General features: G+C 40.6%; 1 protein-coding gene across 1 annotated transcript in view; it reads right to left on the reverse strand.

The window, feature by feature from the left end:
* Positions 1-10,256: 10,256 nt before the first annotated feature.
* GPC6 (glypican 6) overlaps positions 10,257-22,729 on the reverse strand; it is a 1,175,593-nt gene continuing 1,163,120 nt past the window's right edge. The window contains exons 8-9 of the mRNA XM_053563821.1: positions 18,769-18,944; positions 10,257-14,649 (exon numbers count right to left, since the gene is read on the reverse strand). Of these exons, the coding sequence (XP_053419796.1) occupies positions 14,447-14,649; positions 18,769-18,944 (379 nt within the window). The 3' untranslated portion in view covers positions 10,257-14,446. The remainder of the gene's footprint in view (positions 14,650-18,768; positions 18,945-22,729) is intronic.

Raw genomic sequence — 22,729 nt, forward strand, 5'->3', positions numbered from 1 at the left:
CCAGCTGTCCTGTGAGCCTGAAAGACTTGGGACAAGACCCCCAATCAACCACAAGAGGCGACGCTTGATGCAATCAGCACGAGGGTTTTTTTTTTTTATTATTATTCCAGCATGCTGGGGCCCAACCCGTGACTCTCTCAGGAGCTGAGGAGTTAGGCCCCGAACAGCAGATTTTACAGGCTTATAAAGGCAAAAACCACAAAGTAGGCGGGAGTAGCAGACATAGCAGGGGCTTTAACCATAAAGTAGGAGGGGGAGCAGACATAGCAGGGGCTTTCCAGATAAGAACAACTCTGGTTCATTATTCAACTGTCTTAAGACAAGACTAACAGTCAAATATTTGCTTAACAGTAAACATTTGCTTCAGCTCGGGGGCTATCTCCTGGAACAGTTACAAAAGGTCACATTCTCATGGTAGGGGGTGAGAGGTGGTCACATTCCTATGGTAGGGGGTGAGAGGTGGTCACATTCTCATGGTAATACTTTCTTTCAAGCCTTTCCTCCAATTGGCCTGGTCCACCAGGACACCAAGTCTAGTTTAGTATATGTGCTACCGAAGTGAGCACCTCAGTTGAGTTTAAGAGGCTTAATACAACAGAAAGAGCACGGAACTGAGAGGCCGAAATCTGGGTCTAAATTCCTTTTCTAAACAAGGATTCATTGGGTAACATGGATGAAGATACTTAAAATGGTGCTGGCATGTAGAAGGTGTTCATTAATCATTCACTGATCTGAACTAATGTTTGTGAATCTGACGTTCCTGTTTTGTGATTATAAGGAGGACTGGAAGGAGGACCATTATTTTTTCCCATGTAGCAGGGAAAACTCCTAGGCCAGTGGTCTGAACAAATAGCATATTTAGGTGAGATGCTGAAGTTTCAGAATTTGCTGCTAAAGCGTTTGCAGGGACACTAAGTCCCAGTTTGAAAAGAGGGATTAGAAAGTAGGTTAAGAGCTTAGGCGTTCAACTTTACGGTGATTTTATTTTATTTATTTTAGAGATAGGGTCTCACTCTGGCACCCTGGCTGGAGAGCAGTGGCCACTGATCATAGCTCACTGCAAACTGAACTCCTGGGCTCAAGTGATCTTCCAGGAACTCCTGGGCTCAAATGATCTTCCAGCCTCAACTTCCTAATGCTCTGAGATCACAGGTGTGGCCTGTGGTAATTTTTAAAAGGGAGTTGCCAACTGGCTGGGGGGACAGGAGTTTTGCTCTCAGACCCGTTTTCTTTATTGGTTGCTTGGGAATTCCTCGGGTGGAGCTGGCTCATGCTTCTCAGGCACAGCCAGCGCCTTCCCTGTTACCCAGCACCTTGCGGTTCCTATAATTGCATTCCCAGCTCGGTCAGGAGGCATTGCTGCAGGGAGCCGCTGGGCTAAGTAATAACAAGGCAGAAATAAGAGCCCCCGGCCCTAGCACTGGCCCCCTCTTCACTCCTGCCTTCCACTTCCAGGCCAAAGGGAAGAATTTGCTGGGGGCTGGGGGGATCTCCCGTATCACTCACAGACTTGGCCCTTCCTCAAGTGAGGGTTTTTCCACATTTGGATATTCCTCTTTTGAAATAAGAATAGGTTTCTTAATAATAGCAATAAGGCACTTTCAGAAATATCAGATCATGAGGATTTGGGGGTACTTAAAGCTTTTCTCTTCTGTGTGCTTTACAACTGTGATGAAGTCAGCACAGACCATCCATTACCATTTCATATTGCTTAATTAAGAACCAGCTCTGAATTTTCTCCCTATTAGTTTCAGGCAGATTAGGAGGAGAAAATATTTTAACAGATGCTAAAGAGTCTTTCCCACAATTTGAAAATTAGGAAAATGCCTGTTATAGAGCTCCCAAAGTGTTCCCTGGCTGCTTCTGCCAGAGTTGAAAAGAATTTAGTGGCTGAGTACTTAGTGGAAAGCCAAGAGTCTCTGACAAAGAACTCCTGGGCAACTATCACTCTGGCTCCAAAGAGTTACTATGAATTAAATTTCATTCTCATCCTTTATGAGCTACAGCAGGCAGTAGGTATTCTTGTCTTATACTGTTGTTAATAAAGCGCCCGTTCATTAATACACGTGTACCAGCAGGAGATATGAACTGGTGTACTCCTGTGAAAACCCAGGTATCATATTGTCAACTTTGTCGGAAAAGGCAAGGCAAATACAATTTGGGTTTGGGGACTGAGTAATTACTGTCTCCATCTGCTAATGCGTTCTTTACCTGAACTCAAACCTCTTATGTGCTTTAAGTGTTTACGGGGCATCTTCCTAGGGAACTTAATAAGGATTACTTTTTAAACATTACCTTGAAAGCTTTTCAGGATTGCCTTTGTTTAATAACACAATATCACACCTGGCACGATTGCCATCTCTGGAAAGCAAAATCTTTTAATAGTATTTATGAAGTACTTTCCAAAGACACATAATCACCAATATGAGTTGATGTTAATCGGGAGTCATTAGTCAGCTCAGTCTCCCGCATTTGTGGGAAAAGCCGGCTCAGCAAGAAACACAAAATGAATGTAAAACAACATGGAACGCAACAGCCCTGCAGTCTGACTCCCTTCCCTGTGGCTGGAACACTGCCTTGCACAGTCTCCACTGCCTGGTAATTTCTGAACTATCTCTAAAATATTTGGCATGAAATAACATGAGCTAAACAAGCAAGAGGTCGCTAAAGGGAGCCTTATGGGGAGAAATGGTATTTACTTTAATGAGGGTGGCTTAGGAAATTGCCATATTCCATACTGGGTTAATAAAGGCTCAGGGAGGAGTGGAGAGTGAGCGGCGGCAGCGCAGGCCTAGAGAGCGGAGGAAATGCTGGGCGCCTTCTCCTCCCTGTCACCGGAGCATCAGAGCTCTCCTCTGCCCTCTGCTCCCTCCCGCAGCCTCGCAGCCCAGAGCAGGCTGGGTGAGGAGAGAATGGTGATTAGGGTAACTCAGCAGCTGGGAAGGGATTTTCTGACAGTTCTGCAGATAATGGAGTGAGGTACACAGGGTAATAAACAGAGAGGGTATGATTATAATGCTATAATTCAGTCCAGAGGTTAGATGATCTCATAAACAGGCAGTGCAGAGCCAGCGCAGTTTGTCCTGACATCCTCAAGACTGTAAGATTGAAGGAGAACTTCGCTGCTCAGTATTTGCCCTTGTTTGTTTCTTTGGAGACTAGGGTATGTGTGTGGTGGGGGTGGGGAGAACAGGTCTCTGTTTGATCAATTATTCTAACCCACATGTCTTTAGGCACATAGACATATGGCTTCATGCATGTCCTCTGAGCTGTGTGTGCTCCCAGACTCCAGGGCACACACAGGTACACAATTGTTAAAATCCTGGCAGAGTACCAGCATATACAACAACAAGATGATCACTGGCTATTTTGCATGCACTTTGCTCGAAGTGGAGCCCACACCAGATCATTCCCTCCAGAAGTTAGCCTCGCTCCCTCCTTGGCGCTGCTGCAGCCAGCAGTGCTTTCTCTGTTCATTCACCTCTTCAAGCAATCAAACTGCATGTCCAGCTCTGGAGAATTCCTGTCTGCTAATTTCTGTTGGGTAGGACCTGAGGTTACTCCATCAGCTTATCTGTGCTGCAATTTCCTCACCTGTCTAATCAGGACAACAATAGTTCTTACTACTTTTGTTTTTACAGAATGTTTCATCCTTTGAATGGGAGGAATCAATATATGATAAGGGCTTAGAATAGTGCTTAGAATAGTTCCTTGGCGTTGTTATCACTGATGTTTTGCCTTTGCTATTATTTTTTAGTAGGTGTTATTATTTTCTCCTTGAGCAGAGGGAATATGTCTTGATAAATATGAATCTCCCAAAACATATTTCACAGTACAGAATACAGGACTGCCTGGAATAAATACGTGAGTTACACTTAGGTCTCTGGCTGGATTTTCTAAGTCTTGTCCAATATTTTATATTCCAGAAGAAATCTTCGTTTCTATTTTGTGGACAAGTGTACACATTTGTGCCAACCTGATCCTTAAAGAATATATTTAAGAATAGATAATCCTGCAAAAAGAACCCTGAAGTAGCCTTTGATGAACTGAGCAATTTAATCAAAGTGTAAGTTCCTTTCTGCCAGTGGCCATCAATCTGAGAGGTATCTTTTTATGTGCTAGGTATCAGCAGGTGGCACTTTTTATATCATACTTTGTTCTCTTTGGAATTCATTCTCCCAGATGTTATGTGGAACAGCACAGGAGTTTTATAAATCCAATGCAAGACTCCATTGGAAAGTGTTGCAAGTATCTTATTGGATGTAATAATGAGTACATTTTATGAATAGCTTTCTATAAATTGGAATGGATTTATCATCAGCTCTCTGATAACTTCAGACCCATCAATTCCTTGAATTCTGGCACACTCATGTGAGTGGGAGAGAAAGAGGTGCAGTTACATTTAGTGCAGAAAATTATTGGTGCCACTCAGCTCAGACGTCATGGTTCTGTGTGCCAGGGCAGAAGAAAGGCTGAGATTTGCGATGGGTGGGCCAACTCAGAAGTCAGGGCAGGAAGTGGATTGTCCATGGGACTCAAGAACAAAAGAAAACGTTAGCAGAACATTTCCAACGTAGACACAGCTCAGAACAAGCTCGCAGCAGTTGTTGTGGGATTGCTAAAATTGGCAAATGAAGAAAACAAGCCTCGAATTACATCCTTCAGAATCAGCAAATGGAACCAAAATACGACTTTTGAGGCAGCATCAATTGTCAGTGGCTTTAACCACTGACGTGTCCAGCAAAATTGGTGAAAAGCAGAAGCCATCAATAACCTGGGGTCAAATTCTGAGTGTGGTCCATTTTGAGACTAAAGCATTCTGGCGTCCAGAGCTGGGCATTGCTGAGTTGGGGTTATGTAGCATATTTGGTGATGTCAGAGTCATTTTTGGACTGTCAGTTCTGATCGCAGATATTTTTCAATATAACAAGTAGGCAGAGGAAATTTAAATAGGCAAGTTAGTTAGTGGTGAATAGCATTACACAGCACTTTCTCAGCTGTCTGGGTATTTTGAAAAATTATTAGTTGTCATATACATTGGATTATAAACCATTCATGTGAATAGCCAATATTTATGCCTAGAGCGACCATGTAGTTTATCATTCAAGGCATAGACACTGTGGAGAGTGAAATGGGCTTTGTTAAGAATTGGATTAGACAACAGACATGAGGGCAGTTTCAGTTTCAGACAATTTGGGACATATAACCTTCTTATCTCTACCCGATGAGTAAAGAAGAGTGTTCAATGTACCACAGTTCCTCCCTGATTTCTTTTTTTTTTTTTTTTTTTCATTAAATGCTATTGTTTTCTATTATCTGTAGGGAGTCTTCCATTTGAGAGAACAACTTTGCAGAAATAGTCAGATAAATGTAGGAAACCCATTATGTGTTTCAGTGGTTCAACATTTCTGTTCCTTTCCCTACGTCACCTCCTCTCCGCTCATGAGGCATAGAATTGCTCCAGAGGGAGGAAAGATTCTGGATGTGAACAGCTCAGCTTGTTCTGAGCTGTGTCTACGTTGGAAATTCTGTATTTTTTTTTTATTTCTTAGAGAAAGTCATTTTGTTCATCCATTTCTCCTGGCTCACGCTCTCTTCCTACTAACATATTTCTCAATGTAAAGTTTTCCCTTTTCCATTAAAGAAAAAACTCATATGCTCAAAGATAAGCACATGTACAAAACCTTGGCTTATTTATGGCTGTATAAAAATAAGTTTTACATGCTAATTTATATGTAATCGTTCAAACAACCAAAACCAATAAAATCATCCCTGTGTCACTAACAAGCTTTTAATAAACCTCTTTGAGGGAAAATTTTTTGGCTTAATATAATATAATTTCAGGGCATCACATTTTTCAGAAGTGCGAAGTCTCAGTATACAATGATTCACAATATGTGATTCAGAACCAGAAGTGAAATGTGTTGAGGTCTCTCTCATTCTATCAGACTCAGCTTACAGACTTGGTTACTGGGTCCCTGAGGCTGAACTGCTGGCTGGATCCATAAACGAGCAAGACATTAATGGGAACCCAAATGGTTTACATTCACGTCTTTCTAATTAGGGGAAAAAAGAAGTAATGGAGAGAATGAACAAAAACAAGGTGAGAAAACCTTGTTTCAATGGAAAACTACACTGATCTATGTAACATGGACAGTAACTCCTGCCATACTTCATGGAGATGTGGTGAAGATTATGAAAGAAAATGAATTTGTAAAATCTTCCTGTAGGGTGAAATGCTTATGTAGATATAAGGCATATAATGCCAAGAACGAGAAATTAATAGGGTTTTGTAGACAAACCTTTCTCAAACTTTTCAAATTCATCTTTCTGAAATGCCTCAAGAGAGCCTTTTCAAGAAGGACTCAAACTGTAATAAATGCTCCTGATTCTTTCAGGAAAAGATAATGATGACACATGCCTATCAAGCAGGAAGGAAGTGGAAACCAACTACAAGAGGAGCTTCAACTCTAGAAGAAGAGAGTCTCGGGGCCCTAGACTTCAGTAGGTTAGCTAAGTAACCATCACCAGGACTTTGGGCTGGGTCTTCAATGTATTTTACAAGATGTTGTAACAGTCAATTTAGTCAACAAAGAAGCTAAGCTAGTTGACTGATTGACAGTTGACTAATCGTTGGGCTCTTTTGATTTATATTTCTGTCTTCTTGACTTTCAGGACATTATAGGCAAGGTGAATGCATGGGAAAGTCACCTGGAGTTGGGCCAAGCCCTGTGGATATCTTATGGGAACAGTGTCCACGCCGAGAGACAGATACAAAGGAAGGCAGATTGACACGTGGCCTGGCCTGGGCATCACACCTCAGTTCACAGTGGCTGGAAGTTCAAAATTACATAAGAACTCAGAATCAGGAGTTTATTTACTTGGGATTTTAATTTTGGAACCATTTCAGACAGGAAGCAGCTGCATGACACTACATCTCAGAATTAAGATTTCAAATACAGACTCTGTTCAAATAAAATCTACTGAGTCTTGTTCTCAGACTCGTTGCCGATTTGCATACCTTGTTGCCCCCTTCTCAGAGCACTCTTAACTCAAAGTTTATAATTAAAGAACTGTAATTTTTCTATCCTGTTCTTACGGATTGGGTGTGGGAGGGGGGTTGTATCATGGTTTCCTTTGTGTAACTGGGCAAGTTTATTAATCTTATATGTTTAATTTTTTTAGCATAAAATGGGCATTGTTACTTTTTTTTTTTTGTTGGGGATTCATTGAGGGTACAATAAGCCAGGTTACACTGATTGCAATTGTTAGGTAAAGTCCCTCTTGCAATCATGTCTTGCCCCCATAAAGTGTGACACACACCAAGGCCCCACCCCCCTACCTCTGTCCCAATATCATAGAGATGCCATAATGATGAAGTCTGGAAAGATCTTGGTGTAGGTCTTTCTTAAAACAGGCTTCAAGATGTTAGTAAGTAACTACCAGCAGGACTGCTGTGTAGGGCTGTGTCCTGCTAGGGCTCTGGCTTCACCACATGGTATCAGCTTGTCAACCTCTCCCGCCACTGAGCATCTCACTTACCAGTGTCCAGCTGCACTAAAGCACAATCGTTCCTAGACTGAGTTTTGCATTTGTATTTTCTCTACCTGGACAGCTCTTTCCCCAGGTCAGCTCATGGCTGTCTCTTTTCTCCTCATTAGTCATAGCTCCACAGCCACCTAGGGAGGCTCTCCTAGACCACTGACTCAAGGGAGAGTTTCTTCCCTAGTCTCCATCCCATTTCCTGTTTTATTTCTTTGTGGCGTCTGTGGAACTGGTGTTGACTGAAGAAATATAAAGTTAGAAACGACAACAAAGAGACAAGAGACAGAATAGAATTCTCAAAGGTGGGAACTCAGGGGACCACCATGCGTTTGTGGGATTCCCGTGATGGCTCTGAGTGTCTGTTCTACTCAGCTTTTATTGAAGGCTATTTGCCCAGTGGGTAAGCTGAGGGAGGGAACAAAGATACCAGCAGTTTTTCTGACAGAGAATATCAGTTCCTATTGTATTTATAATAATTAAGTTTAAGGGTCTGGGAGGCCTTGAGAAATCCAGAACCTGAGCCTTGTGTGGGGGCAGCCTCCTGTCTGAGGTCACACACAGAGATTCCTAGGGAGGGGTCAAACTCCAGCAATTCCCTGTGGAGTAAAATGCCACTGGCATCGATCTCCTCTGAAGAATTGGTGGGAGAGAGGAATTTTCCTCTCATCACCACCACAGAGGGTCTTCCTCTGTGATGAGGCATACAAGCCCTCCTGCCCATATTTCAGGGCTCAAGCTGTTCCCTTGATCTCTGCCCCAGCCACATACAAATCTCTACAATGGGTATCTGCTTTGTCTATTTACTGGGCAGGAAATGGCTTAGTTAATGTATCTTTCCAGGCCTTGCCATGGGCTTGTCTATGGCCATTATTCCTCAAAGTGTTCACAGACCCAGCAGAGGTATTTGTAAGCTGTATCCCCAATCAGCCAGAATTCTAGGAAAAGCAGAAAACTTGCTCAGCTAAGAAATTTAGCAGCAGCTGGTTTAAAGGCAAACTAGCTGACTTTTCTTTGTTCTGACTCACTCAGCTTACTTTTTAATTTTTCACTTTTTCTGGGGGTGTTTTCCCCTGCCAAGAATGGGGTCTTCGGTCCCATTCTGCCTGCACTTTGTGAGTCATCTTGCTCATTTGTTTACTTATGTGCTGTCTATACCTGGCCAAGAGTGTAAACTTTGCTGTCTTGCTCTTATACCCCAAACTGTGTCTGGCACCTGTTAAGTATTCATTATTTATCTTCTGAAAGAATGGGTAATTCCCAAAGTCAATTATTTTTTAATTTAAAAAATCCACAGATGCTTATTCTTATTGAAGAGGAGTTTATTCAAGCTAAATATTTTTCTGTTCTCTTGTATCCAGTTTGCGAGTCTTCTTTCCTATCTTGAACACTTACAGAGTAAAATGTCCATTTTCTTGCTCTGCTTTCTGCTTTGAGGTATATAAGAGCATGAGCTCATTATATAAGCTACACAGTGTTCCTGGCCTAGGTAGGCATCTAATTCCTCCTGGCTTTGCTGTGTGTCCCATTTACGAGCCAACAAAATATGTATGGCCACATGTTGAAACCAGCAAATAGATATGTTTATGAAATGGAAATAGATCTGCCCTAAATCAGTTGTCAATTTTGGCTCAAATAGTTTAAACTTGCGGCTACATCTTTCTAGCTCTCAAGATACAAACAGCACTTCATCCCCATTGGCTATTCTACAAGTTGGATTTTTATAATCAATGTCATTTTGTTACACATATCCATGTGTATAGCTTAACTGTATCTCACCCAGCCCATTTATCCAAAGAGCTTATTAAAATAAATATTGCAGTTGCCTGATAAAAAGTTACTTGTGGTTTGTTCTTTTTTTCCCAAAACCACTTGGATGTTTTTCTTTCCCAAGAAATTGGTTTTAGTTTAGTTCCAAATAATATTTGTTACATTCTGCTTTTATAGATGGGATTATCCTAATGTTCTTTAATTGTTTTGTAAAAACCACTTTTCCTAATAAAAACCAAAATAGTAATCATGTAAGCTAAATTACAGTTAAATGCTATATTTGTGACACCTTTATTTATATGAGTTCTTTTCTTTAAAAGAGCGTTCTTGACATAGCAATGTATTTGTAATAATCATGGTTAACTGCATTGGGGCATGAGTAATTTTCAACTGGTGTTTTTTCACAGCCAGGGAGTGAGATTTGCACAGGGTAGGAGCTCATTAATATTTGTTAAATTAATCTTTAGCAGGTTATACAATATTTAGCATGCCTCAGAGCATGGTAACATTTCAGAATTGTAAAAATCAATGCAATTGGCTGCACTTAGAAATTACAGTCTTTTCACACACGACCTTATTTTTCTCACCTATCTATAAGGTATTGACACCAATGCTCAAGCCAATACATTTTTCCTTTGAGAAAAAACCAGTAGAAAAGAAGAGAGAGGCAGGAATGAATTAAGGAATTATTTATTCCTTAGTGCAGTTAACTATGATTATTTCCATATACATTTGGGAAGCTCTAAAATGTTCTAATGTTCTAATTGTTCTTGGGTTCAAATGCAAGTGTTCTCAGGGCAGTGGCCTTGGCTTCATCTATGGGTTTTGTTTTAGTTGTCTTTTTAATTTTTTTAATATAAAAGCTCTGAAAAGATTTCATGCAAAAAACTTGAAAAGCTTTAAAGACTATGACAATAATTAAGAAAATGCAGAAAGGGCACGGGTAGATTTTTGAAAACTATTTTAATACAAGATTAATAGCAATTTTCTATCCAAATCAGAAATGAAAAATCTTAACCCAAATTATATTCGTTTGACAGTCACATAAAATTTTAGGTTTGATTGGTGCACACGTTTGTCCTGCACATATATTATGTATATGCACACAGAGACCTCACTATTATGCCGTCCTTAGGGGGTCTTTTCACCAAAGTACCTCCTGACAAGGCAACGTCAAAGATTTCAGTAAATACTCAACTTTGAATGAAGTTCAAAATGTCCCCATGCTAAGCTGAGTCCATGCTGTAGCAAACCATGATATAGCAAGTCTCCAGAATGCATACAAATCAATGCTCTATTTGTATCAGTTGACCTAAAACTAAACACTGGCTAATGTCTCTTCCAAGGAGGAACACATTGCACATTTATAAGTTATGGTCTCTCTCACTCTTCTGTTGGCAAAGCTAAACTGTCTTTTCTTTTTTGGTCTGTGTTAATTGAAAGTCAGATCTTTTAGGTGATTGTAAATGAATTAAGAGTTTAAATTTTCTGAAGATTTGGCTAAGACAAAACTTGCGTTTGCTGATGCTTCTACCTTTAATCAAACCACCTGATAATTAGCTTTGCAAAGAGAAGCAATAAAAGAATCATAGCTCAGGAATTTGCTAAGTTGTAGTCCTCCTTGGGGACTTTAGTTGGTGTTCAGTCTATAGCCAAAACATGTATGTAATGGCAAAAGAATCAAAGTAGGCTAATGTCTGCAGCAGGGAATAGAACTTAAAAATCAGGGTTCTGCCTCCAATAATATCTTTGATGTGTTTTGTTTAAAGAATGTTACTTTCATAATTACTAATGCTTGTCCAGGAGTAATTGTGTTTTTCAGTGTAGACAAAATAGTTATTTCTATCCCTTACATTTAAAGCAGGTGATATAAGTTACTTAATGCCATCTGGGTAAATCACTGTAAGGGAGTCAGATTTCTGGTGCTAATGTTCTATGATAGCTATAATCAAAGTAGCAAGTTGGCTTTCATTAAAATGACAGAAGGTCGTCACAGATGTCCTTCAATACAGGACCACAAGCAGGGCTCTTCTTTATAAATTTGCAATTCATTCTTCTCTGCTAGAGACTTTAGCCTCTGTTTAGCTTTTGCTGTAACATATACAAAGTATAATATATACCAATTACAGACGTGTATTTCTGTTAGAAAAATACATATTATAACTAAAGAACATGTAAATAGAGGCACTTCAATAAGCTAAGTGTTTGCAGTTATGAGCGTCACCCACCAATTTCTAGTGTCTAATTTCAGAGGCCATTCCTCTCTATCCATAACAAAAGTTATGATGCGGTTATGGACATCAGAGCAAATGAGGGCAGGTCATAAAAAATAAAGGGGCATTCCCCCATCACTAGGCTTAAATGAGAAAAATTATTGTGGGGAACAACTTTTAAAATCCTTACTGAAATGGGGTGACTAGATTAAGTGAAATACTTTAGAGACAAAAAAAATTTCCCCCTATTATTAGTCTGAAAATCATGACAAAGTAGGATGATGATAAAAAGTAAGAAGTACAACTTGAATATCATTTTGACCACATCCATGCAGGGTGACAAAGATTGTGGCATCATTAACTGATAGTCATTTCAGCTCTCTGCCTGGCTCATAAGCATCACTAAATCGCATCAATATGAATAATATTGAGAACGAAGGTGTTGGAACAAATGAAGCAGGCGTTTATATATTATCTGTGTGTTTAGTGCGTACAGAACATGGGTTCACATTCATTAATATAATGTGTAGTCATACACATGCACAGAACCTTTCACGGGGTCAAAGCACAGGAAAAATAAAACATCCTGATCTATTTCATAAAAGGTTAGTGTGCAGAAATGTTTATAAAAAGAAAAGACTTGGAGTTTAAAGCCATGAAAACAAGTTATTACTTCAAATAGTCTGTAATATCAAGGTTGATTTAATTTGTATTGCACCTTAATTACTAGAGAAAGACAATACTGATTTCTGAACATACCATGAAGTGAGCGACGTAAATGGTTGGTCCTTCATAGAGGTGTTTTCATGTGTAATTGGTGATAGGAAGCTGAGGTTTGGCAGTGAAATGGATGGTTTTCTAGAAGTACATAATGCTGAATCAGATGGTTTATTTCAGAAAGGTTCAAATGAAAAGGGTGCCACAAAGTCTCTCAGAATCCTACGTTTTATATTTCATTAGGCATAAAGTAGCAATAGATGCTTGTAAATACTTTCTGATTTGCAAAAGTGCTCAAATATACTTAATACTATTGTGCCGTGTGTGTTCTACTTAAAGTGATGACTAAATCAATAACTAATTTTAATTTTGATGAGAACAGAGATCAAAACCCAGCATTTACGTGTCAATACTGTCAATGAGTTAATTAAAATGTGACTGGCATATTACGGTGTCTCGAAACGTGACTTTTCCCTGTTCCAGATGCAACATAAAAACCAAGAAACACATGGATAGCCAACTGTATTCATAAAGCCCCATTTTGATTCATTTTGATTCTCTCTGTTGGGGGAGCATTGGGCCTGGCTTTGGCAGACTTGGGGGATAGGTGAGGTGGTGATTCTAAACTGGACTGTTAAGTCATTCGTCCAAGTACCAAGCAGACATCCTGGCCCCAAGGTGTTGTACATGAAAGCAATGGTTTTTCATGAATAACATTCTCTACACGTACAGTTTTCATCACCAGTTAAGTCCTCCACACTATGGCTCGGCCCATGAGCTCGGTATCGTCTGGAGCACCCAGGACAAAAGCACGTTCATGCAAAAAGGGTGTGCCTTGGCAAACTTTTAATAAATGGACAGTTAGATACGTAGAAAGTTCACTTTCTTGATTCTGGGTGCTCACAGATCACTGAGGAATCCTTCTCTGAGCAGCGCAAAACAAGAAGAGCTGGTTGACAAAACATTTTTGTTACAAAGGTGTGTCAACCCTGAGCTTGGAATTAAGAAGTTAAAATCTGTGATTTATATATATAGAGATATAAAAATAGATGATCATACTAAGACTAAAAAAGTGAAAGAAATCTCCATGTCAATACTATCTATATATTCTTTTGTCTTGACTTTTTGTTGTTGTTGTTGTGAGTTATTTTGTAAGAGAATGCTCTTGTGATGAAGAAACCAACTGATACAAAGCAAATAGTTAAAAATGAAAACTCATGAATGGATCTAATTGTTTATCAACTCATTATAAGAACTCTTATTTGGGGGAGAGTGATGACCACAGGGGCAGAAACAGCTAATTAATGTCAAAATTGTGAAAAAGCAGATATTGTGTCACTGAAGATTATTTTCCACTGAGACTCTTGAGGATGAACTGATAAGGGTGTCTGCTAGTAACTGAAGATGAAGGGGGAAAAAAAATCTATGCCAACTGGATACAATGAACAGACATTAAAAGAATTAAGAAAAATGGTGCCATTACTGAAACTGAGATTGGTCAGGGTGAGAGAGCGGTGCTGAGTTGTAATTATTTTTGTTTTTACATTAAAGATAAAATTCTAAATTTAGTATCAGTACCTCCAAATCAATTTGACATCGTGTGGTTAGAGTACACGATGACCTCTCCAAGACAACAATGTATTTTCACTACATTTAAAACAAATTCCAAGCTTTCTCCCCATAAGCATTTTGTAAACCCGATTTGTCATGGAAAAGCTTATGCTGGGAGTTGGCTCTCAATGCCAAACTTCTTATAGTGTTAAAGTTCCTTTATTTTTCCCTCTTGTTTGCTTCTTTGTTGAAAATGTAGTTGTCTTGGGGTTTGGCTTGCTTTCAAGAAAAATTATTTTCTTTCTACCTTTTTTTATATGGGAAAAAAAACTCACAACATGAGATTCCTTTACTTCTGCAGCATAAAAGCAAATGAAGGTAAGAAAATCTCCAGGTACGAAAGATTTGAGTAAGAATTTTCTCTAGAATAAACAAGGTCCCCATAGACAGCTGAAGGAGAGGAAGCAGTTCAGTCTGGCACCGGTACTCTTTGGGAAAACAAAAAAGGAGGCAGATTGCAGTAACTGCTCTCTTCTCATAGAAAACGGTAAGTTTTTGTGGCATGGTCCATCGTCCAAGAAAAGACGTAAGAAAAGAAGTGAATTGGCCATTCAAATAGCTAAAATGCAGTTTCATCAACCAGAAACCCGAGATTATCTGCACAGCCTCTGCAGGGCCAGCACAGTGCAGGTGAGAAACCACCAGAGCAGGGAGTGGCCACGCCGGGCTGCGGAAGAGTCCACTTCTCTCCTGTCGGGATCCACTGCGGGGGCCTCTGTGGTGACAAACTCAAACTCTGTGGGACATACGTCATCCATGCACCCACTGCCACTCCCTGAGCCGCTGGATTCATCACCTGTTGTGGAAAGATTGAAAAAGAAAATCAGATCTCAAATCAGGAACAAGGACAGATAAAGAACCCAATAGATAAGGGCAAGGGCAGCCCCCAACACACCCCAACTGTTTTGTTTTGACTGGGCAGGTTTGTAATGAGTGGGTGGACTGAATAGAAATACATCTTTGACATGCAGTGTTAATTGGGATCCAACCTACAAAACAAAATGAATGTGGACCCAGGCCCAGTTGGAGGCCATGATTGCCATATTGTTATTAGGAAGATATTTCTTCTCTTGGCCAATGTTTAAATTACTTTAAGTAATTCTATTCTTTGCTCTTTTTGTACCTCAGAACCATTTGTTCTCAGAAAGCTCAGCCAGCCTCTCCCTTTAAACCAGAGGAGGTTGACAAACTACAGCCTGTTGATTGTTTTTGTATGGCCCATAAAAACCTAAGAATGGTTTTTATATTTTTAAGTGTTCAAAAAAAATCAAATGGAGAACAATATGTTGTGACATATAAAAAATGTGTATAGGCAATCCCCGGGTTATAAACCCAATAGGTTCTATAGGTTTGTTCTTAAGTTGAATTTATATGTAAGTTGGAACAGGTACATTTACCTATTACCTGTAAGAGCCTCCATTCTTAAGTGCAAGTTGTAAGTTGGATGTTTGTAACTTGGGGACTACTGCATGTGCAGTTCATATTTCAGTGTACATACATGAAGTTTTTTGGGAACCCAGCCATGCCTGTTCATGTACATATTAGTACATTGCACCAACAGTGCAGAGTAGTTGTGACAGAGAAGGGATGACCCGCAAAGCCTAATGTGTTTAATATCTGACCCTTTATGGAAAAGGCTGGCCACTTTTTATTTGAAATGAACGCCCAGGTACCTAGACAGTATGTCATCTCAGCGGGGTGTCTTTTCTCTCTGCCCGCTGGTCTTCTTGGCCTGCTCTGTGCCCACTTGGGGAGGGTAGAGACTTGGGATAGATTGTTCAGTTCTATATCTCTAAGGCCTTCAGTGGTCCCTGGCATCCAGCAGGTGCTCAATAAACACTTGTTGAATAAATAAATGTATCTTGGGTAGTTTGCTCCTGTCAATTTGCTTGTCTAAACAAATACAGACAATAACAAGTAACCTCCAGGTAGGGTGTGAGGTCTATAACATGCACAGGCCACCTGCCCAGAGCTGTCAGTGATGCCTGATGGAAAAAACAGCCAAGGTGACCCAGTGTTTTTCATCTGCCATTTTTTTTATTTAAATGGAGTAGCACCCAGTTAACCTCACAGAGGATCCACTTTCTCACCTGTGAAAATGAGAGTAATAGTATCTATTTCATGGAATTGTTATGAGGAATAATGTTCCTGGAAGGGCCCAGGAAACTGTCAGCTTTGTAAGAGCATTTGCTGTCTCTCTCATTTGCTCAATCATTCCAACCAACAGCCCTCAGTTCCTATCTGCTGGCCTCAAGTAGTGTGCTGGGTCAAGTTCCTCCTGAAAGACTGGTCCCTCTTGGCTGGTGGACACTTCTTAGGTAAAGCTGGGGCAGTGCAGGGACTCTTCCAAGGCCCTCTTGCATGAAAAGACACATAGTTGGAGAATGAGCATTTTTTAATTTTTTTAACAAGCCATTTCCATACTGGAAAGATTACTTAAATACACTCTACTAGGTTTTCAACATTTTCCCTGATTTATTCAATGGCCTTTACAAGGAAGGGAAAACACCCATTAATTAAATTCAGATATCAGAATCGCTAAGGGGATTGTTCTGAACACTGGCATTATGAACAAGGAGGAATACAACCTTTACAAAGGTATTATTAAAATGATTTGGAATATTAAAAATGGAAGAAACAAATAATGACAGGAGATTTTGGCTGGGAAAAATAAAGGCCCCATTTCTTTCTGAAAAGGAATCTCAAATGCAAGTATTTAGGGGTTGGGATGTGCAGCTTAGAAAATGTGAGAATCAGTGAGAGTGCTGGTGGCTATAAGAGCTGATAATGGTTTGTATGACAGATACCAAGCAGTAGAGGGTGAAATTTGGTGCTTGGGTTAGAGCTAAAATATGCTCTTAATCGCTGTTGATTTTATTTTCTTTTGAGGGGAAATGAAGCAAGAGCTCTGCTTTCTGGACATTCCCTGAGCTTTTCAGATCGACTCATATATAATGTCTTCTGTCCTTCAGAAAGGACAGAAAAACAGCAAGGCCAACATCAACTAATTCCTACATATTTCGAATTATTCATTACTATAGTCACTCTCTAGATAATACGGCATTTTATTAAACAGGGAAGAAAGAATGGATAAAATGGGAGGAGCGAGGTTAAATACCAGAAAGAGGAAAGCAACAGAGGCCAGAACCTTGTGTAATGTTCTTTTCTGAAGAGGAAATGAGTTTAACCGAAAGGAACAGAGATAATGGGATGATTTGAAGGAATTTTACAGCAGTGAAGTCTGGGTTGGTAATTATCCTGTGTCTAGAAAATTAATGTTTTGAGTTATTTAAGATGGAAGAAAGCACAAGTCATCTAAGGCTTAGCCATCAGCGTACTGAGTTGTCCCCTGCAGACAACTCAGTAGGCTGATGACTAAGCCTTAGATGACTTGATGTCTTCCATCTGTAACTTGTTTCTTTCTGTCTCATTAATCTAAGTACACAAGTGTCATCTTTTGCTTCAGTGATCAAATTACAGAATCTTTGGTAACTTTACATCTTATGTTCAAGAATTCTTTTCCTGGAAACTCTATAGAGGTACACACTTTTTTTTTTTTTGTAGAGACAGAGTCTCACTTTATGGCCCTTGGTAGAGAGCCGTGGCCTCACACAGCTCACAGCAACCTCCAACTCCTGGGCTTAAGCGATTCTCTTGCCTCAGCCTTCCGTGTAGCTGGGACTACAGGTGCCCGCCACAACGCCCGGCTATTAGAGGTACACACTTTTAAGAAGCAACGACAATAAGAACAAACAAAAAAAGCTCAACAATTAAAAAAAACCTTGTATTTAGGCATATTGAAATAACTCAGACAAAACTCAAATACAATTAGTTTCATATCAATGTTTACTTAAGAGACTTTCGAGTCATTTCTGATGCTTCTGTGATCCTTACAAAAATAGCTGAATTGGCATTTTATTTCTTTCAATATTTCAGACAAAAATGTTTATAGTTTGTGTATACACATGATTAGGTAGGGAGGGAATGATACAGTTGAGCCCACTCACTACCCACCAGGTACTATGTGTATTCCTTTAAGAATTGCCCCAAATAAGACTCTCAGCAGCCTTTGGGGGCATGGATGCTTCCACTCTACAGAAAAAGAATCTGAGACTCTAGAAGTATTTTGTTCAAGACCCTAGTTCAGGAGTGATTCTAGCCCAGACTTGTTTAAGCCATCTGTAGACCATTCTTCTTTTGGTGCATAGAGGGAAAGGGGGCAGGAGTTTGGGGTAGATGAAAATAGCCATGGGGAAAGGAGAAAGTGAAAACATTACTTAATTGCTTTATCATTAATACATCAACTGGTAAATGAATCTCAATTTCGGCTTTGGTGTGGCTAAACATAATCCACTTCCTTAAGACCAGTTATGATTTTAGTAACATCCCAAGTTTCCAAGATCAGAGATCTCTGTCCACAAGACTACAAAAAGCTTCAAAGATTGGAGAGGAATGAGACACAATCCAAGGGGCCTTCTGCTCTTGAAGAAAAACTATAGTCTTGGCTGGAAGTGGTGGATTACCCCTGTAATCCTAGCACTCTGGGAGGCCGAGGCGGGTGGATTGCTTGAGCTCAGGAGTTCGAGACCAACCTGAGCAAGACTGAGGTCTCTTCTCTACTAAAAACAAAAAAATTGAGGCAAGAGGATCTCTTGAACCCAACAGTTTGAGGTTGCTGTGAGCTATGATGACGCCACGGCCCTCTGCCCAGGGTGACAGAGTGAGACTCTGTCTCAAAACCCCCCCCAAAACAAAAAACCAAAACACGCAACGTATCCATGTAACAAAAACATTTGTAACCCTCTACTATTCTGAAATAATAAATACATTTTCTTAAAAAAGAAAAACTGTGGTATGACTGTCTATAACCATATTCCACTCTGGAAGTCACTGGCACTGGTAAGGGTCTCCTTACTTGTGTCCTGGAAATTGACGTCATTGCCATTGTATGCATTTTTTAGTTTGTTGGTCATCACACGGAGAGCCATGATCTGTTGTCTGATGAAAGTGTCAGGCCTTGTGATGTCCACGTCCACCTCGGGATTGTTGATCTGGTTGGTCAGCCCATCGTTCATAATCTCAGGCAAGTATCTGCAAGGCAGAAAGGGACAGAACAAATAAGGGTGGTGTAGCGGAGAACTCAAAACCAGCTTCCGCCACTCTGCCTTCAACAGTGAGCCAACACACCTGCCCCAAGCAAGACTTATTTCCTGGAGAAAATGGCAAACAGTAAAAATAAACAATAAGTTTTTTCCAGAGGGAGATGTGGATAAAATGGCTTCAGACTAGCTTTTTCAATGGCACCAAATTCTTAGGTAGGCCTGCCTCCTAGTAAATGGTAATTTGGGGATATACAGAAACCATTACCTAAATGAACTACTTTTTCTCCCTCCACCCCAAATGCCACAAAGGTCAAGTTAAAGACTGGATAGTTTCTTCAGTTCTCCTGCTAATTTTGGTAGCAAGAATTAGACTCATTAATTACGTATCATCTGAGAGAATTCTCCTGTGTAAGGGTGCTGTTTCTTAACTGAAGAGGCCCACTTCAAATTTTAATAAGAAGAAACTTCTGTATATTAAAAAAAAAATCTCTGGGACATTTTAGAACTAACTAGTGGTTATCAGAATGATTGAAGTATCTATTAGAGTTTTATTTTATAATAGAATCTTGGGTCTAATTCAGTAGACTCACCAATGTTCAGTAAAACAGAAGGGTAAAACCTAATGGCTCTGAGCTTCATATTTCTCTTACTTATACCAAGATGTCGAAGTTGCCAGTTCTTCAACATCAGTCATTGAAGCTGCCTGGGTGTATTCAGAGAAGCAGAGGCTAAAGATTTCAGAAACGCGCTTGGGGCCCTCTCTGAATCCTTCTCCATATCATGACCTGTCCATTCCGCTTCTCCTTCTCCCACCTTCTCATACCTGCGTCCTGTCCTCCCTCTGTCCTGTGTCCCTGACTGAGTGCAGGGACTGAGGCTACTACAGCCTCAAACTGACCTACCCACTCCCTTCTTTCTCATTGACTGTACCCTGCTAATGCAGATTGGTGACTCTTCATGAAATATTACTCTCATGAATTATAATACTTTTCTTTTTGGAAATCTTTTGAGGATAGTAGCAAACGAGCACTGGTTCAATGCCAGGCACTGTGCAAGGAACTTGACATGCATTTTTAAAGCCAGCTCACCAGCAAATTCAGGAAATAGGTATTATTTTATCCCCATGTTACAAAACAGGAAACTGAGGCTTAGTGAGGATGAGTGAATCAGGGAGCCGACAGATGGCAAAACCATGATGTAAAATAAACCCCATCTGGCTCCAGAGCCCCAAATGCTGCTCCAAATTGCCTGGTGGGTCGTAAACTACAGTTCACACTTATAGCTCAGCAGTCAAAGCCTACTTCCAGCCACTGCTACTTCCTTATGCCGTAATACTCTGTACAAAGGACCCTCCTTATCTTACAGAATCTATTCCCTGTATCCATTTCATGGTTGCGTCACCCACAGGTTTTCCTCATCTAGGACGCACTCTCGTAAATAGCCTTAAAAACCCAGGCCTCGTCTCCTTTTCTCCTCAAGACATTTCCCAGCTTTCAGGGATCTCCCCAGCCTTTTGTAGGGCTGTCCGGTTCAGTTGGGCATTTTGTGCACTGTACAGAGTCACTCCTCCAAATGCAAAGAGTTAGTTGGCACTGAAGTCTAGCCTCATTTCTGTGGTCACCAAGCCACGCCCCTAGAGGGCCCCATTCTCCAAAAGAGAATGCTCTTTTCTGGCAATCTATTTCTGTTCTTTTTGGTAATCTTTTTATGTTAGAACATTTCAGTATACATAAAAGTAGAGACAACAACATAATGAACCCCCATGTACCCATCTGGGTGTCTTTTACTAATTCCTACCAAGGTGCTATATTTTTCTGTGTCCTGGTAAGAAACAGATGGCACACCAGAGATGGAAAAAAGAGAGTTTAAAGAAGAGACTATTTATAAAGGTGTGGACCATTTAAAGGGAACCAGCACAGAGAGGTGAAGTGCCCCGAGGTCACGTGAGGTAAGGGGCAGAAGTTGTCACCAGATCACACAAGACCTGAAAGCATGGCAAGACACCAGAAAACAAACCCAGGCTGTCCTGGAGGGAGCCAGTGGCATGTAGCCTGACCCCTCTAGTCCCACCTCCTGACCTCTGCCTGCTGCCTCCAATTGGTTGAATCTAACAGGAAGGTGGCAGGCAAGGGAGCCCACTGGTACAGCTCTTAGGGTCCTTCTCCGGGGCAGAGGCTAAGGTGGACATCCAGCAGTGGCCTTCTACAGGCTGCCTAACTGCCATCACTATTACACTGCCGCCACTTGTGCTACTGTTGCTTGAGAGCTGAAAAAGCATCCTTTTCTTTACTGCATTATTCCCACTGACATACCCATATGCTTAAAGTCTTTCCCTTTCTGGCAAGTCCTCTTTCAGGTTCTGGAAACCAAAGGCTTCAGTCATCAGCCTCCAGGAGAAGAACCACACAGAGAAACTTTGATGTTTGAGCCATTTTTCAGATATTGGCTCTTCTGCATGGTGTATTTGTATATGAATTAGTTCACCCATTTTAAATCAGACGTCCCCTGAATAAGCACTGTGCCTCTATCCATATCCTAAACAAAATCGACTTCATGAAGTTCCCTAAATAATGAATCATAAAACATACAGAGTGGGTGGAAAATTTTTTTTCATGAAACTGCAAGTATTTACTGCTCTAAAAAATGTCCTTATAGAAATTTTAAAAAGCTATGGAATCATATCTCCTTCTTTTTGCTGTAAAGCGTAACTTCTGTCCTGCCTTTTAATATATCTGCTATATAAATAAATTTTTTTTGATTCTGAGATTGTCTTTTGATGTAACTCCTGGAATATGACATTGGACTGATGGTTATTGACATGCAATTATATGTGCCAGACTCCATGAACTCAACCTAATCACAGCAGCTCTTTGGAATAAGTAATAGCAGGTGCAGGGTGTCCTTTGCTGACACAGGAGCTGAGAGAAGCTGAAAGGTGACAGTTGATTCTGATGCTACTCCTCTACATTTTGGAAAATGATTCCTGTGGCTGTACCTTTGCTGAGTCAGAGGCAGGCATTGTTTCTTTCAGATGCTGTGTGCACTGCATGGCCAGTCGAGACTCATTTATCAGAAGCTCACTGCGATAGCTTACATGGGAATGCTGCCCTTGGGAGTCTGAACATCCAGGAACAATAAGAGACTGTCAAGTAAACCCAGCCTCTAACTGCGCCTACTGATGCTCAGCCACTTACGATAAAAACAAGTAACAATGCACCCGTGTCCTCAAGAACCTTTTCTCCTTTCAGTGTAGTCAAAGGGTGACTCTGGAGATAAGGTGGAAACTTAAACCTAAAATAGCTGGGAAAAAAATGGCCCTTTTGCAAAGGTAGAGCTGGAGGCTCCATCTGTGGATGACCACTGTGTAGCCTGAAGGGTCTGTGAAAGCCGGCGCAGCTCTAGGACCTCATGAGACCATTTATTTGTTGCCTCTCATATTTGGTCTCTTTACAAACTGCTCATGTCCTGCAAGGACAGACACATCTCTAAGCCCACAATGCTTTTCCTTAATAGATTTCGCACAGCCCTCAGACATGGCAGCCTTCCATTTTTGCATCACCACACCTTTCGGAGACATACAAGGAGAATCTTGGCACGGATTGCGCAGGTTAAGGCTGGGTAGAGCAGGGAGAACTCAGAAATGAAGACAAACTAGAGAGCTTAACAGAGATGTCACGGTTTGCCAATGCTCCATGCTATGGTGTGGTAAGTCAGTGGCAGCCACAGCCAGCAAGCATCACTTTCTCCATTTCGTTACCTTCAGTTCTGCAAGAG

Source organism: Nycticebus coucang, chromosome 15, assembly GCF_027406575.1.
Source record: "Nycticebus coucang isolate mNycCou1 chromosome 15, mNycCou1.pri, whole genome shotgun sequence".
NCBI classification, from domain to species: domain Eukaryota; kingdom Metazoa; phylum Chordata; class Mammalia; order Primates; family Lorisidae; genus Nycticebus; species Nycticebus coucang.